Source organism: Callithrix jacchus, chromosome 13 (genome assembly GCF_049354715.1).
Source record: "Callithrix jacchus isolate 240 chromosome 13, calJac240_pri, whole genome shotgun sequence".
NCBI classification, from domain to species: domain Eukaryota; kingdom Metazoa; phylum Chordata; class Mammalia; order Primates; family Cebidae; genus Callithrix; species Callithrix jacchus.
This window is the reverse complement of record NC_133514.1, coordinates 48,474,886-48,489,668: the sequence shown is the minus strand read 5'-3', so window position 1 is coordinate 48,489,668 and position 14,783 is coordinate 48,474,886. Positions and strand designations below refer to the sequence as shown.

Here is a 14,783-nt window from a genome sequence, read left to right as displayed (position 1 = left end):
TTCATGGAAACTGAACAACGGCTCTTGAATGTTGACTGAATAAACAATGAAATGAAGGCAGAAATAAAGAAGTCCTTTGAAACCAACGAGAATAAAGACACAACATACCAGAATCTCTGGGACACATTTAAAGCAGTCTCTAGAGGAAAATATATCACAATAAGTACCCATATGAGAACAGTGGAGAGATCCAAAATTGACACCTTATCGTCAAAATTGAAAGAGCTAGAGGAGCAAGATCAAAAAAACTCAAAACCTAGCAGAAGACAAGAAATAACTAAGATCAGAGCAGAACTGAAGGAGATAGAGACATGAAAAATTCTTCAGAAAATCAATAAATTCAAAGCTGGTTTTTTGAAAATATCAACAAAATAGACAGACCACTAGCCAGATTGATAAAAAAGAAAAGAGAGAACAACCGAATAGATGCAATGAAAAAGGATAAAGGGGAAATCACCACAGATTCCACAGAAATTCAGACCATCATCAGAGAATATTACAAACAACTCTATGCACATAAACTAGTAAACCTGAAAGAAATGGTTAAATTCCTGGACACCTGTGTCCTCCGAAGCCTAAACCAGGAGGAAGCCGAAACTATGAATAGACCAATAACAAGGTCTGAAGTCGAGGCAGCAATTAAGAGCCTACCACACAAAAAAAGTCCAGGTCCAGATGGGTTCACAGCCGAATTCTACCAGACACACAAAGAGGAGCTGGTACCATTTTTTCTGAAACTATTCCAAATAATCCAAAAAGAAGGAATCCTTCCCAAATCATTTTACGAGACCAACATCATCCTGATACCAAAACCCGGCAGAGACCCAACAAGAAAAGAAAACTTCAGGCCAATATCCATGATGAACATAGATGCAAAAATCTTCAATAAAATACAGGCAAGCCAATTGCAACAGCACATCAAAAAACGTATCCATCATGATCAAGTAGGATTCATCCCGGGGATGCCAGGCTGGTTCAACATACACAAGTCTATAAACGTAATTCACATAAACAGAACCAAAAACAAAAACCACATGATTATCTCAATTGACACAGAGAAGGCCTGTGACGAAATTCAACAGTGCTTTATGCTAAAAACCCTCAATAAACTCAGTATCAGTGGAACGTATCGCAAAGTAATAAAAGCTATTTATGACAAACCAACAGCCAGTATCATACTGGATGGGCAAAAACTGGAAGCATTCCCTTTGAAATCCGACACTAGACAAGGATGCCCTCTCTGACTCCTATTCAATATAGTACTGGAAGTTCTAGCAAGAGCAATCAGGCAAGAAAAAGAAATAAAGCGTATTCAAATAGGAAAGGTGGAAGCCAAATTGTCTCTATTTGCAGACGACATGATAGTATACCTAGAAGACCCCATCGTCTCAGCCCAAAAACTCCTGAAACTGATAAGCAACTTCAGCAAAGTCTCGGGATATAAAATCAATGTGCAAAAATCACAAGCATTCGTCTACACCAATAACAGACTTAAAGAAAGCCAAATCAAGAACGAACTGCCATTCACAATTGCTAGAAAAAGAATAAAATACCTAGGAATACAACTCACAAGGAACGTAAGGGACCTCTTCAAGGAAAACTACAAACCACTGCTCAACGAAATAAGAGAGGACATAAACAGATGGAAAAACATTTCATGTTCATGGTTAGGAAGTATTAATATCGTGAAAATGGCTATACTGCCCAAAGTAATTTAGAGAATCAACGCTATCGCCATCAAGCTACCATTGACTTTCTTCACAGAACTGGAGAAAACCACCATGAACTTCATATGGAACCAAAAGAGAGCCCGCATAGCCAAGTCAATTCTAAGCAAAAAGAACACAGCGGGGGGCATCACACTACCAGATTTCAAGTTATACTACAAGGCTACAGTAATCAAAACAGCATGGTACTGGTACCAAAACAGAGATATAGACCAATGGAACAAAACAGAGGCATTGGAGGAACACAACATGTCTACAACCATACAATCTTTGACAAACCTGACAAAAACAAGCAATGGGGAAAGGATTCCCTGTTTAATACATGGTGTTGGGAAAACTAGCTAGCCATTTGCAGAAAGCAGAAACTGGACCCCTTTCTGACACCTTATACTAAAATTAACTCCAGATGGATTAAAGACTTAAACATAAGACCTGGCACCATAAAAACCCTAGAAGAAAATCTAGGCAACACCATTCAGGACATAGGAGTAGGCAAGGACTTCATGAACAAAACACCAAAAGCATTGGCAACAAAAGCCAAAATAGACAAATGGGACCTAATGAAACTCCACAGCCTCTGCGCGGCAAAAGAAACAGTCACTAGAGTGAATCAGCAACCAACAGAATGGGAAAAAATTTTTGCAGTCTACCCATCTGACAAAGGGCTGATATCCAGAATTTACAAAGAACTCAAACAGATTTACAGGAAAAAAACAAACAAGCCCATTCAAAAATGGGCAAAGGATATGAACAGACACTTTACAAAAGAAGATATACATGAGGCCAACAAACATATAAAAAAATGCTCATTATCACTGGTCATTAGAGAGATGCAAATCAAAACCACTTGAGATACCATCTCATGCCAGTTAGAATGGCGATCATTAAAAAATCTGGAGACAACAGATGCTGGAGAGGATGTGGAGAAATAGGAACACGTTTACACTGTTGATGGGAGTGTAAATTAGTTCAACCATTGTGGAAGACAGTGTGGCGATTCCTCAAGGCCTTAGAAATAGAAATTCCATTTGACCCAGCAATCCCATTACTGGGTATATATCCAAAGGACTATAAATCGTTCTACTATAAGGACACATGTACACGAATGTTCATTGCAGCACTGTTTACAATAGCAAAGACCTGGAACCAACCCAAATGCCCAATGATGATAGACTGGACTGGGAAAATGTGGCACATATACACCATGGAATATTATGCAGCAATCAAAAATGATGAGTTCATGTCATTTTAGGGACATGGATAAATCTGGAGAACATCATTCTCAGCAAACTGACACAAGAACAGAAAATGAAATACCGCATATTCTCCCTCGTAGGTGGGTGATGAAAAATGAGAACACATGGACACAGGGAAGGGAGTACTGAACACTGGGGTTTATTGGGGGGAATAGGGGAGGGACAGCGGCGGGGGGAGATGGGGAGGGATAGCCTGGGGAGAAATGCCAAATGTGGGTGAAGGGGAGGAAGGCAGCAAAACACAGTGCCATATGTGTACCTATGCAACTGTCTTGCATGTTCTGCACATGTACCCCAAAACCTAAAATGCAATAAAAAAATAAAAAAATATGTATTGGGGCTCTTTTCTTGTACTTCTATATTTGAACAAACACACATAGTTTGGTTACAGCTTCTTCAAATAATCAATTTTCCTCTGGCCTTTATGTATTTCCACATAGGAACTAAATGGATTAAATTTTCATTTCTTCCTTTGCTCTTAAAGCCTGAGGATATGTAACAGGAAAGGGCTATAAGGCCAATGGGATACTGAGCGAGCAAAGAATACTAATGGAGAAGGTCCATTTATTATAGGAAACTCAAAGCTGGTTATTTGACATTTATAGTTTATACTCGGCCTACTTCCAGGAATTGAGGTGGCCTCAGTACATCAGGCTGATAGGGAGAAGGAGGAGGGTGGAGATTTGCCATGGCTGTGGGACACAGGCAAATCCAGCTGAAGCAATGTATTCCTCCCAATTTATTACTGGCTTACAAAGACCCTACAGTTTCTTCCTGGAGTTTTGTGCACAAGTACTTTAACTTCTGGAAATCGGTTGCAATGGCCTACAGCCTGGAAAGGCCTTTCCAGGACTGACTTGCTAGAGTCCACAGGAAAACAAGTCTTTGCCTACGCCAAAGGCCTTGAGTTTTTATTGCTGTTTGTATTAGGCTGGTGCAAAGGTAATCACAATTTTTGGTCATTGAAAGTAATGGCAAAAACCGCAATTACATTTGAATGAACCTAATACTTTGTATTCTACCCTTCTTTTACTACATGGTTTTATCTCTCCAGTTGTAAAGTTTAAAACTTGTCCCTACAATAAGACTGTTCACACAGAACCTAGCTATTAGAAACACTAGCTGGTGGGATCACCCTTGCATCCATTAGGGAAGGAAGGTCTGTCAGGAGCACTGGCATTTGTTGGAATGTTACATTATTCTGTCACTTGGCAACATTATTCCCACAGATTCCAAAATCAGGAATCAGTCGCTCTAGCGGTACCGGCTACAGAAGATCATCTTTTTGAATGCGTCCCTGAGCTCTGGGCTCCGGAAGGCGTATATAAAGGGGTCAATGATAGCATTGCACATGATCAACATGCCATTCACCTGGAAGAGAGACATGTAGCAGGCACAGTAGGGGTTACTTGGGCAGAACGTCATTAAGAGGACATGAAGGACAAAGGGGGCCCAGCAGACAATGAAGACCCCAAGCAGGATGGTCAGTGTGATGGCCCCTTTCATGTTGGCTCTGGGAAGGGTGGGGATCTTCCTGGCGTGGGATCGAGCCAGCAGGAACATGTGCACATAAAGGCACAGGATGAAGACCAGCATCAGTGGGAACAGCGACGTGAAGGTGATCACCGTGGGCACTTGATGGGAGAAGATCACCATGGCGATGCCACTCCCTGTGCAGAACGTCCAGATAACTGCAAGAACCACCAGGGTGCGGCGCATAGTCACGATGCTGTGGTACTGCAGTGCATGGAAGATGGTGATGTAGCGGTCGGCGGCGATCACAGACAGGCTGAAGATGGAGCCAAGCAGGGAGAGGATGAACAGGGAGTCAATGATGTCATCAGCTGTGGTTTCGAAACTGCCACGCAGCTTGAGATAGCCCACGTTTCTCAATATGATAAGGATATTTTCCAAGATCTTATATAGGCTGCCCAGCATATCAGAAATGGCCAAGCTACAGATGAAAAAGTACATGGGCGCCTGGAGATTCTTATTCTTGAACACAGCCAGCAGGACGATCAGATTCTCTAAAACTCCAACAATGGAAATTGTGAAAAATATTTCTTCCGGCAAAACCACACGAGGACAGTCAGAATCATTTCTTGCTGTGTTGTTGATGTTTTCATATGGGTTGAAAATGTGCTTCATTTCTCCTGCTTGTGGTTGGGCAGGGATGTTACTTGGACTTGACTTCACAGAAAACTTGGTTGATTGTTCAGGATCTTTTCTTTCTTGTAGCACTTGCTAGAGATCTAAGTTAAAATCTCCCAATCACCTGAAAGAGAGTATGCCGAAATATTAGTTGAAAGTACACTAGAAAATACAAACCAGCTACACTTGCATAAGGAAACTCCATTAGCTTCATAAAAATACAAATAAATCAGTATATTAGAAAGAGCCTGCATACGTATGTTTATTGTAGCACTAGTGACAATAACAAAGATATGGAACCAACCAGTGTTCATCAATGGGTGAAGAGATAAGGAAACTGTGGTACATATACACAATGAAGTACTCTTCAGCTATAAAAAAGAATAAGGTCATGTCTTTTGTAGCAACATGGGTAGAAGTGGAGACCATTATCTAAGTAAAATAACTCAGAAACAGAAAGTCAGATACTACATGTTCTCACTTACATGTGGGAGCTAAATAATGCATACATGTGGACCTAGAGTGTGGAATGGACATTGGAGACTCGGAAGGGTGGGAGGGGGTGGCTGATAAGAAATTTCCTCGTGGGTAACATGTATGTTATTTGGGTGATGGATACACTAGAAGTCCAGGCTTCATCACTACACAATGTATCTATATAACAAAACGGCACTTATACCCCTTACATTTATAAAAATATTTATAAAGTGTTGTAATTTAAGTAAAATAATTTACTGGGCCCTCGCCTTAAGCACTTTGTGAGAAACAGCTTTAGTGGAATTTTGAGCTGAGAGATGATAGCAAAGATTATTCTTTGCGGCCCTACTCTCCCTACCATTTTTCTCATGAACACACGTGAGTGTGGGATGACAGGATGGACAGCAGTTGTGTCCTTGATGAGAAAACAGGTAAAGCAAGGAAAGGTCCATGTGTGAACAGGAGAGCCCACAGCTGCCTTCTCCGACTAGGAGGTGGTGTCTGGGCTCAGCGAACTCAGGAGAGGTTTAGGTCTCTTCCTTCTCACTGCTCGTCTCCCTGGGCCACTGCCTGACCACCCTCAGCCTGTGGGATAATGGCAAGGGTGTGGATGCATCATTCCAAAAGATGACTATGCAATGCACGTTACTGCTTCTGTTTCAAATGTCCAACTCCCGGGACTGATATTTCTGAAGAGTTCTTATCTTCAGTGTGTCTGGGGTGAAGTTGACTGTGGCAGTCGACAGTGGGGGATGCCAGCACCACTCGGTGAGGAAAAGACACTTCCCAGGGAGGACAAATCTGGGAGCACAGCCTGTGATCTGAAGTCCACGGGGAGCCCATCATGGCCTCACTCTAGGGAATCGTCTGGAAAGGAACAAATTCCCTTGTAAAGGACTGGGGCAGAGGTCAACTGCTCAGAGGGAGGTTTGTGAGTTCTGTGGGTGTGGAAGGAGGGGATTGACAGGGAGTAGCTACTGCTAGGGTTCTGCCTGGAATGGCCAATTTACCCTGTTTGCCTGAAACATGGGCAGAGTTTAAAAGCCAGAAGTCCTGCATCCCAGGAACCACCTCAGTCCTGGACAGATGGGAATGAGGCACCTTTGTGCCTCCTTCCCAGGCTTGGGGAAGCCTGTGTGCTGTGTCTCACCTGCTGGGAAGCCTTGGGGTTGGGAGGGGACCTGTGGTGGTCAGTGTTAATGTATCAGCCTCACTGAGCTTCAGGGTACCAGGTATGTGGTGAGACAGTGTTCTGGGTGTGTCTGAGGGTGTTTCTGGATGAGACGCACATTTGAACAGGTTTCTGGGTAAAGCAGAGGCCCTCCAGGATGTGGGTGAGCCTCATTTGATCAGCAGAAGGCCTGAGGAGAACAGAATGGCTCTTCAAGGACTAGGGGGATCCTCCTGCCTGACTGCCTGACGGGGACGATGGCCTCTTCCTGCCTTCCGACTAGCTTGGAAGCGTGAGCTCTTCTTAGGTCTCACACCCGCTGGCTTTCAGACCAGAACACACCATCTACTTTCCTGGGTCTCCAGCTTGCTGGGTGCAGAGCTTGGGACTGCCCAGCCCCATAACTGTGTGTGCCAATTCCCTATAATAAATCTCTTCATGTCTCTACACATCTTCTGTTGGTTCTTTTCCTCTGCAGCATCCTGATTAACATAGGCCCATCCTGGTTAATATAGGGTCCATGCGACAGGGATGGACCATGTATGGAGGCTCTGCTGGGACAGAGATGCCCCATATCTTATGAGTTCATTAAGTGTAATCAGAATTAGTACATATTTCCAATCTCAGATGCATTTGATGGTAAAATTGATGAAAAAAAAGGAAATGTTGAAAGTGGTTGTAACATTTCTTAGAAACAGGGGGTTTGGAAACCCAGCTTCAGTTGCTGTGCATTGCTGACCTGCACCTGCCAATCCTATAAATCCACGAGGAGCCCTGAATTTGGACAGAAATGCAGTGTGCCCATGGGGCCCCTTCAACAGGCCACAATCGACCATTGCTACTGCACATTTGTGGATGCTGCCAAGCTGGTGGTCAGGGCTGCAGGTGGTGTGTGGCCCCATTCTTGGTTAAATGTACAGTGATACGAATTGGTGGACTTTATGAGTGCTCAGCATGACCTGGGCACCATCTAATACTCCACACGCATTCACTCACTCAACCCCCAGGGGAAACCACAGCAGAGAGATTGGGCAACTGCCCAAAGCCACAGTCTGGAGAGGATATGGCAGAGCCTGCCTGTGACCACCGTATCACACTCCTTTCACATGTGGCAAGAGTAACTCCTTGCAAGAGCCAGACACAGCACCCCTACTCCATCACAAACTGCAATAAAATTGACACCAGTCATTTTCCTCTCCACTTGGCCTTTCTCAATGCCAAGTAGAATTTGTAAATTATGCTGCGTTGCTATGCTTCTGTTGTGCCTGCTTAGGGATTGCCTGTAGAACACACTAAATGACAATTAGAAGATGCAAAACTCACTCCATATAAACTTCACAAGAACCTGCTGTGAGGTGGCGCCAATGATCCAAATATTTCAACAATGTCTTTGGCTTAAAGAACTTGGATAGGGGTCTGCACCTGCTGTGTGTCTGGCTCTCACTCCTTCAAAGCCTTCTGCTGTCCCCTCCTGTTTGCTTTTTTGTGTCTTGATTGTTTTTCTTTCTTTTGAGATGGAGTCTTGCTCTGTCACCAGGCTGGAATATAGTGGTGCAATCTCGGCTCACTGTAACCTCTGCCTTCTGGGTTCAAGCGATTCTCCTACCTCAGCCTCCCAAATAGCTGGGACTGCAGGCACACACCACCATGCCCAGCTAATTTTTGTATTTTTAGTAGAGATGGAGTTTCACCATGTTGGCCAGGATGATCTCAATCTCTTGACCTTGTGATCTGCCCGCCTTGGCCTCCCAAAGTCCTGGGGTTACAGGCAAGAGCCACTGTGTCTGGCCAATGTTTTTATTTCTTTACTGCAAACAACACAGTCTAGAGCCCTTCCACCTTCTTCCAGGATTTGTGGTTTTCTGGGCAACAAATGTCCACCCTTCAAGTCCACACTACTTCCCTCTGTCCATACCCTATTGAAACCTGTCTCAAGCTCCTGGGCTCAAGGCATCCTCCCACCTTAGCTTCCAGGGATTACAGATATCCGCCACCCCATCTGGCAGAGTGATCATAAAATCTCAGTCTTTCTTATGTTATTTGAACCTCTGGAGTTAATGTCTGGCCTGAAGACCAAGCTTCATCACCTTGAGCTCGCAGTAAACAAGATCTTAGAAGGCTCTAACTCGGCGGTGCTCCCCGAGAGGCAGAGATGGGAGAGTGGATGAGAAAGGAGAAAAGAGGCAAGTCTTTCACACCTTTAAAATCTGTACCCAGAAGAAACCTGGTTGATTCATTTGCCTGAAGGCATAGGTCTTGGCAGGCAGAGCAGACAATTGAGGCAGTTATAATTTTTCAGGGGACTGCAAGGAAAAGTGAAATCAACTTTTGTTTTTTGGCTGTGAGGGGCAAACAAACCATCAGAGTTAATGGGATCACAGGGCAAAAGAATGTGGTCCCAGATACTCAAATGCATCCCCAAATGTGGCTCACCCTGTTAGATGCTCTTAGCAAAAGTCCAGGGAGCATGGATAACTCTAAAATGAGATTTTTATATAGATTACCATCTTTGACTAAAAAAAAATAAAAATATAATTTTTATATATTTTAAAGGCACTAAGGTTAAGGAGAAGGCTCTGTTATGTGTTAAATTCTTGTTATGTGCCAACTGGTCCTGTGTCCTGTGCTGTGCATGGTGGGTCTCATTTTAAGCCTCTTGACAATGATATAAGGGAGTCCTATTCTCTCTGACTCACCCCTGAGGAGTTGAGGCCGAGAGACCAAGAGACTGGTCTAAAGTCTCATAGGCTTTACGTTGCACAGTTGGGATTTATATCAAGATCTGTTTGGTTCCAAAAATGATTATTCTTAGGGCTTCCATGAATATTCATTTGATAAGGAAGTTTTAATGGCTTTAGTAAAAAATGATTACAAGGTAACTTACAAATCCTAAACCTCTGTATCTGACCAAATCAGGATTTTTTTTTTTTTGACTCTCTCAGATTTTTAATGAAATTCAGAGAAGAGAAAGACTTGTAGTCCTCTCTTGTGGCTTAGGAAGGATGTTAATGCTGCCGAAAGGCTTTGAGCAGCAGGGCTGCAGGTGTTCTGGGGCCCCTGGGCTGTGTTTTCCAGTTCTGTGGATCTTCCTGAAGGTAAATGAGCAGCACTGTGCCACTTCCCTCTGTGCTGCTGGACATTTTCTTGGATTGCTCTTCTGGAGAAGAGCTGGGGAAGGAGGACTGAGTGATGTTTACCAGAAGCTTTCAAGCCTTTCTAGAGGGCAGTCCTGTAATCCAGGCTTTAGAGAGAGCCAGCCGAGCACTGTGCTCCTGGGCTCTGGGTGCTGGTGGCGGGGCTGTCATGCTGCTGGGGCTGATCTGCAGGCATCGGATGAGGTTCTGGAATCTGCTCTGAGTGAATCAGGAGCACCTCTCAGTGTTCCAGCTTCTGTGCTGCCTTCCTTCCTTGTTTTCACTAGATGCATTTAAGATTTTTCTGTCACTCTTTGAATAGGTTCTACAGCCCAATATACTTATATGGCTATGTGTCTGTATGTGTGGATACATATGAACAGTACAAAGCCTCCCTCCCCACACTCTAGCCATCGGTCTCTTTCTTCTGGAATTTCTTGTGTGTGTGTGTGTGTACGTGCGTATTTGTGTGTGTGTGTGTTTTATTATTATACTTTAAGTTCTGGAGTACATGTGCAGATGGTGCAGGATTGTTACATAGGCATACAAATGCCACGGTGGTTGGTGGTTTGCTGCATCCTTCCCCACCCCCCACTGCCCCTCACCTACATTAGGTATTTATTCTAATGTTATCCCTCCCTATCCCCCCACCCCCTGCTAAGCTTCTGGAATATCTTTATGCATATACCAGCAAACATGAATATGTACATATTCTCTTAGTTGTTAGGGTTTCTGGGAAGCAGAGGCTGAGATGGGATTAGCAATGCCTGTCAAGAACACAGAGGAGTCTGCAGACTGAGAGGCAGGCATGGCCCCTGGGCACACAGGGAAGGGATTGAGTAGGGTGAGTCCCAGCAGCACAGCTCTGAGAACGTTTTCATTTGGCCATGGAAAGGCTGCAAGTCAAAGCTGCCCATGAATATTGGTGGGGAGAGATTTGGAAAACTGAGCTTTCAACTCTTTTCCAATGGCAGGAGATCTGAGTGGCTCACGCCCATGACCAGCATGCCCCACTTCCTGTGCATTGGAAGAGAGCATGTTGTACATTATTTGGTACCTTGCTCTTACCTTGGAAGCTTTCCAAAGGAGGATCACTTCCTCCTCTCACTCCTTTCCTTCCTTCTTCCACACATTCCATTGTATGGATGTATCCCAAGTTATTTAATCTATTCTGTGTTGATAATTATTTGGTTTCCAATATTTTGCTGGGTAAAAATGCTATAATGCATAATCATCTAAGTATTGTTTTACGTGAATCTACATGAGGAACATAATTTTACAGAAATGGAATTGTTGAGTGCAAGTGTGTATACATGGGTGGTTGTGACAGGTGTTCTCGGGCTGCCTTCCATGGGGGCTATCCCAGTTGACATCCTCGCCAGCAATGCATGAGTGCCTGCCCCTTCCCTAGCCTCTTCAATACCGAGTGCTGTCAAGCTTTTGGATTACTGCCAATGACACATCTGGTGGGTGTTTTAGCATCTTGCTTTGATCTATATTCTTGCTGTGGAGTCTGTGACTCCCATTTTGGTGGCTTTGACATCCCAGTTGGGACAAGCACTCACTACTATTCCTGCACTGTCACAGCGTTTTGGCCCTTTGGGTCTTGGGTTCCTACTTCTGCACAAACACATCGATCCATCCCACCTCAACATTCAACTGAGGGAAGCACCGGCATTTGTGCACGACCTGTTCTTATTACTGATTAGTGCTTTTATTTCTTGGTCCTGAACTTGATGAGAGAAGAAAAAGAGTGGAAAAATGAGGAACAAAATAAGCTAAAGATGATCTAATAAAGAGGAGATGAAAATGGGAAATAGGATGCACTAGTCAAATACAAACCAACACACAGGGCCAGGCAGGGTTTTGCATAATTTAAAGGGGCCAGTGGTGGCCTGCGTCCTGAGAGGCCCAGAGTCTGGGGTCAATTCAGGGGACTTTGCCCTCATGCAGGGTCATGGTCGGGGCACTGGGCTAGGGTATGGCTGAGCCCTCCTTGCTGGTGGTTCAGAGCCTCTATGGCAGCTTTTAAGGATGTTGAATATTCCTCTGGTTGCAGGTCAGGATGAAGGTGGTCTGAATGTTGAAAGCCACCCTCTAAAAGGGGAAGAGTTATTGTGACTTTCACTAGAGATTACTAGCTTTGACTCAAACTTAGAAAACAGAGAGTGAAGTGTGGGGAGGGGCAGGTTGGAAAATGTGGGTCTGCTACAAGCATGCAGGACGGGCTGCCCCCACCTCCTTGAAAGCCTACCACTCCCTCCCCACTGGCATCCATCCCTGCTTAGCACAGGTCTCTGGGCAGGGTCTGGTGGTGGTTGGAGCATGGTGACCCATAAGCCCAGCTCACCTTGGCTCATATGCCATCCTCCTCTGCCCGGGCACTCCTTCACTCCTAGATACCTGGCTTGAACAGGGTAGAACACTTTGAAGGACTTGTAATAAAAGTGACAAAAGTGAAAACAAATGAACATTTTTTTTTGAGACGGTCAGAATAACGTTTTTCCAGATGTCTGGGATGTCTCAGTCAAGTGGACATAAAATTAACCATGACAGCAAGGAAGAAAAGAGAGCTATCAACTTTATTTTGAAAGAGAGATATAGAAAGAAATGGAGATGGAGATAGACACAATCTATCTCTCACACACACACACACACACACACACACACACACACACACATCCCTGTCATCCTAGCTGGAGTACAGTGGTGTGGTCATGGCTCACTGCAGCCTCAACCTCCTGGGCTCAAGTGGTTGTCTGACCCCAGCCTCCCAACATGCTAGGATTGCAGGTGTGAGTCACCTGCCTGGCCCCAAATGACCGATTTGCAAAGATTTATGTGCTTGTTTTGAGGCCTTTTCATAACAGATCTCAGTCTTCAGTTCACGTAGAGAGAACTATATTCCCCTCCAGGAGCCCCCACTGAACGTCCTCTTTTTAGACATAAATACTATTGATTGTTGTGAAATGCTTTGTGACAGCTTCCACATGATTTCTTATTTATTTGAATTCTGAACAACATCCTGGAGTTTATGTTTATATGATTCACGGGTGGTCCTGATCAAGCATTTGTCTTGTTATTCACTGTGGCGTGGGGTGGTGAGATGGCTAATTGGAAGAATATGAGTACCGATAGTACAAATCAGAGAGTAATTTTCTACTCCTGTGCCGTTTGGTTTCTTAGACTCATTTGAAGTGCAGAGCTCCTGCTTTGAAGCTGGTTGATGTGTTTGCTTTGTGTGCTTATGAATATTTATCTGAGCTGTGAAGTAGAAGGGCCTTGAAAGGTGCCCAAGCTCATCAGGTGTGCTGCTAAGAATTCTTTCACTAATGGATTTAGTTTTTGCTCATCTTTCCCTCCATACACAAAAAAGTCTTTAAATTAATCACCGAGCTTTCACTTCCCTCTCCAGGTAATGGAGATCTCAGCTGGCCCAGCTGCCTACTGTGCCTCCCCGATTACTGTCAGTCACTTTGGGGTTTGTGTTGCTTATTGGCTAGAGGGGAGCTTGATTAAAATCAATAACAAAAGAGAAGATTTTAAATGTTATACACAGCTTATGGGTTTTTCTCAAATTATATAGTACAATGCGGAGGGTGAAGATCACTGATGTGGAGAGGCTGAATCTGCAGATATTCGGGCCTGTGATCATGTTTAACTGTATTGCACAGAAGTGATACTGTTCTGGGAAGGGAGATGAATCTGTTTTAAGAATAGATTTGAGGGTGTTCACCAGAGGGATGGCCTAAACAGTATTACATTCGATCCCAACACCTCTTCATGAGGAGGCACTGGCTTCTCGGAGTGTATATTTGAGTGATAGTAAATCTCTGTGTCTCACCTCTGCTCATTCATCTTTCTCTTTAAAAAGATTCCAACATTCAGCTGGGTGTGGTGGCTCATGCCTGTAATCCCAGCACTTTGGGAGGCCAAGGTGGGTGGATCATGAGGTCAGGAGTTCGAGACCAGCCTGATCAACATGGTGAAATCACATCTCTACTAAAAAAAAAAATACAAAAATTAGCTGGGCATGGTGGCACACTCCTGTAACCCCAGCTACTCAGGAGGCTGAGGCGGGAGAATTACCTGAACCTGGGAGGCAGAGGTTGCAGTGAGTCAAGATCATGCCACTGCACTCCAGCTTGGGTGACAGAGGGAGACTCCATCTCAAAAAAAAAGGATTACATATTCTTGGAAACTTTTCAATAATCTTGGAAGAGAAATCTAAGAACCAGAAGTGTGTGTGTGTGTGTGTGTGTGTGTGTGTGTGTGTGTGTGTGTGTGTGAGAGAGAGAGAGACAGACAGAGAGAGAAGATATATCATCATCAAACTAAAATTGATTAGTGACAGGTGACCTTTTGTTCTTTATTTTCTTTTCTATTTTTTCCTACAATATAGCTGTGAGACAGATCACCTTTTGGGTATTACTAGAGAATCTCATATCTAATTTATCCCAAATTTATGAGAGGTTTTCATGGAAGTTAATTTTTGCTTTGGTCTAAAAGAAATAATCGTTGAAATCCAGAAAGAGCATCATGAAGGTAATAACACTCAGTGCATAGAGTCTGTAGGCTGTGCTCTGGATTCTATGTGATAATGTATGTAAATTACCAGCCCAGATTCTGGAATGCAGTGTGGACTTAATAAAGAAGATTATTCTTCAATTTATTCTCATTGCCTAAAGTATAAAATTCTATTAAAACAAAACAAAACAAAACTTGGCACTTATGTCTCTGTACAGTTTGTTTCCATGCTGTTTTCTCACTGTATTTTCTAGTGTTCTCCTAGGTCGAACATGTGTTCCAGCTGGCCCAGGCCTCTTACTGTCTCTAAGATGGCTTGATCATTTTTGCCCGCCACATT

General features: G+C 43.8%; 1 protein-coding gene across 3 annotated transcripts in view; it reads right to left on the bottom strand.

The window, feature by feature from the left end:
• Positions 1–3,101: 3,101 nt before the first annotated feature.
• MC2R (melanocortin 2 receptor) overlaps positions 3,102–14,783 on the bottom strand; it is a 28,994-nt gene continuing 17,312 nt past the window's right edge. For 2 of the 3 annotated variants that reach the window (XM_035270472.3, XM_017963839.4), the window contains one exon: positions 3,102–5,258. In XM_035270472.3, coding sequence (XP_035126363.1) covers positions 4,238–5,131 — 894 coding nt within the window. In that variant the 5' untranslated portion in view covers positions 5,132–5,258 and the 3' untranslated portion in view covers positions 3,102–4,237. Of the gene's footprint in view, positions 5,259–12,266; positions 12,320–14,783 lie in introns of all 3 variants that reach the window. The other variant, XM_035270473.3, reaches the window with a different exon arrangement.